This window comes from Oryzias melastigma, unplaced genomic scaffold (genome assembly GCF_002922805.2).
Source record: "Oryzias melastigma strain HK-1 unplaced genomic scaffold, ASM292280v2 sc02893, whole genome shotgun sequence".
Classification (NCBI taxonomy): Eukaryota; Metazoa; Chordata; class Actinopteri; order Beloniformes; family Adrianichthyidae; genus Oryzias; species Oryzias melastigma.
In genome coordinates this window covers 1-976 of record NW_023419464.1, presented here as the reverse complement: position 1 = coordinate 976, position 976 = coordinate 1, and the positions used below count along the sequence as shown (strand labels likewise).

Sequence of the window (976 nt, the reverse complement as noted above, 5' to 3'; positions counted from 1 at the left end):
GTTTCACATCCAGCCTCAGCTATAATTGAAGACTTTTTGTAAAAACCAGGAGTCAAATCTGAGTTCAGTGAGGACCTTCACTGTTATGTGGAACATTTACGTGTTAATTCTTGTTTCCCACCATCAGACGGCAACTTTGCGTCCTTATCTGAACGCTGTGCGTGCCACGCTGCAGGCTGCGCTCTGCCTGGAGAATTTCTCCTCCCAGGTGGTAGAAAGACACAACAAGCCAGAGGTTGAAGTCAGGTAAAGTAAGCCACGCTCGTGTGAGAGCAGCGTTAATGAACCTTCAGCGCCTAAGAAGTGACTGTTGTTGCTTCTTTTAGGAGCAGCAAAGAGTTGCTCCTTCAGCCTGTAGTCATCAGCCGCAATGACAAGGAGAAGGTTTTAATCGAAGGATCCATCAACTCCGTACGGGTCAGCATCGCTGTCAAGCAGGTCGGTCCTGTTCCTGTCGGTTCTGGTTCCACTGCTTGTAAATTGTAACCCGTTTTGAATCGTCTTTTTTTGTATTTGTAGGCCGATGAGATCGAGAAGATTCTGTGCCATAAGTTTATGCGTTTTATGATGATGAGAGCGGAGAACTTCTTCATCCTGAGGAGGAAACCAGTGGAGGTAAGTACAGCTGAGAGGATTAGCTTTCAGAGTTGTGGGTGGAACTGTTTCTCTATATATGTCCCCATGGAAAAATGTCACAAGAACTTGTAAAAATCACAAAACACATTTTTTATCAGAGTTGGCCTTGAAGTTCTTTGTTTTAAACTTAATCTCTACCATTAACCAGGAAAAGATTGTGAAACGGCTCCACATGATGAAAGTCCTGAACTCCGTTCTCCTTCTGCAGGGTTACGACATCAGTTTTCTTATCACCAACTTCCACACAGAGCAGATGTACAAGCATAAACTGGTGGATTTCGTCATTCATTTCATGGAAGAAATTGACAAAGAGATCAGTGAAATGAAGCTGTCTGTCAAC

At 43.9% G+C, this 976-nt stretch overlaps 1 protein-coding gene across 1 annotated transcript in view; it reads left to right on the top strand.

The window, feature by feature from the left end:
- LOC112139879 (actin-related protein 2/3 complex subunit 4) overlaps positions 1-970 on the top strand; it is a gene marked incomplete at its 3' end in the record, with an annotated part of 2680 nt that extends 1710 nt beyond the window's left edge. The window contains exons 2-5 of the mRNA XM_024262719.2: positions 128-246; positions 327-438; positions 520-615; positions 845-970. Of these exons, the coding sequence (XP_024118487.2) occupies positions 128-246; positions 327-438; positions 520-615; positions 845-970 (453 nt within the window). The remainder of the gene's footprint in view (positions 1-127; positions 247-326; positions 439-519; positions 616-844) is intronic.
- Between the last annotated feature and the right edge of the window lie 6 nt (positions 971-976).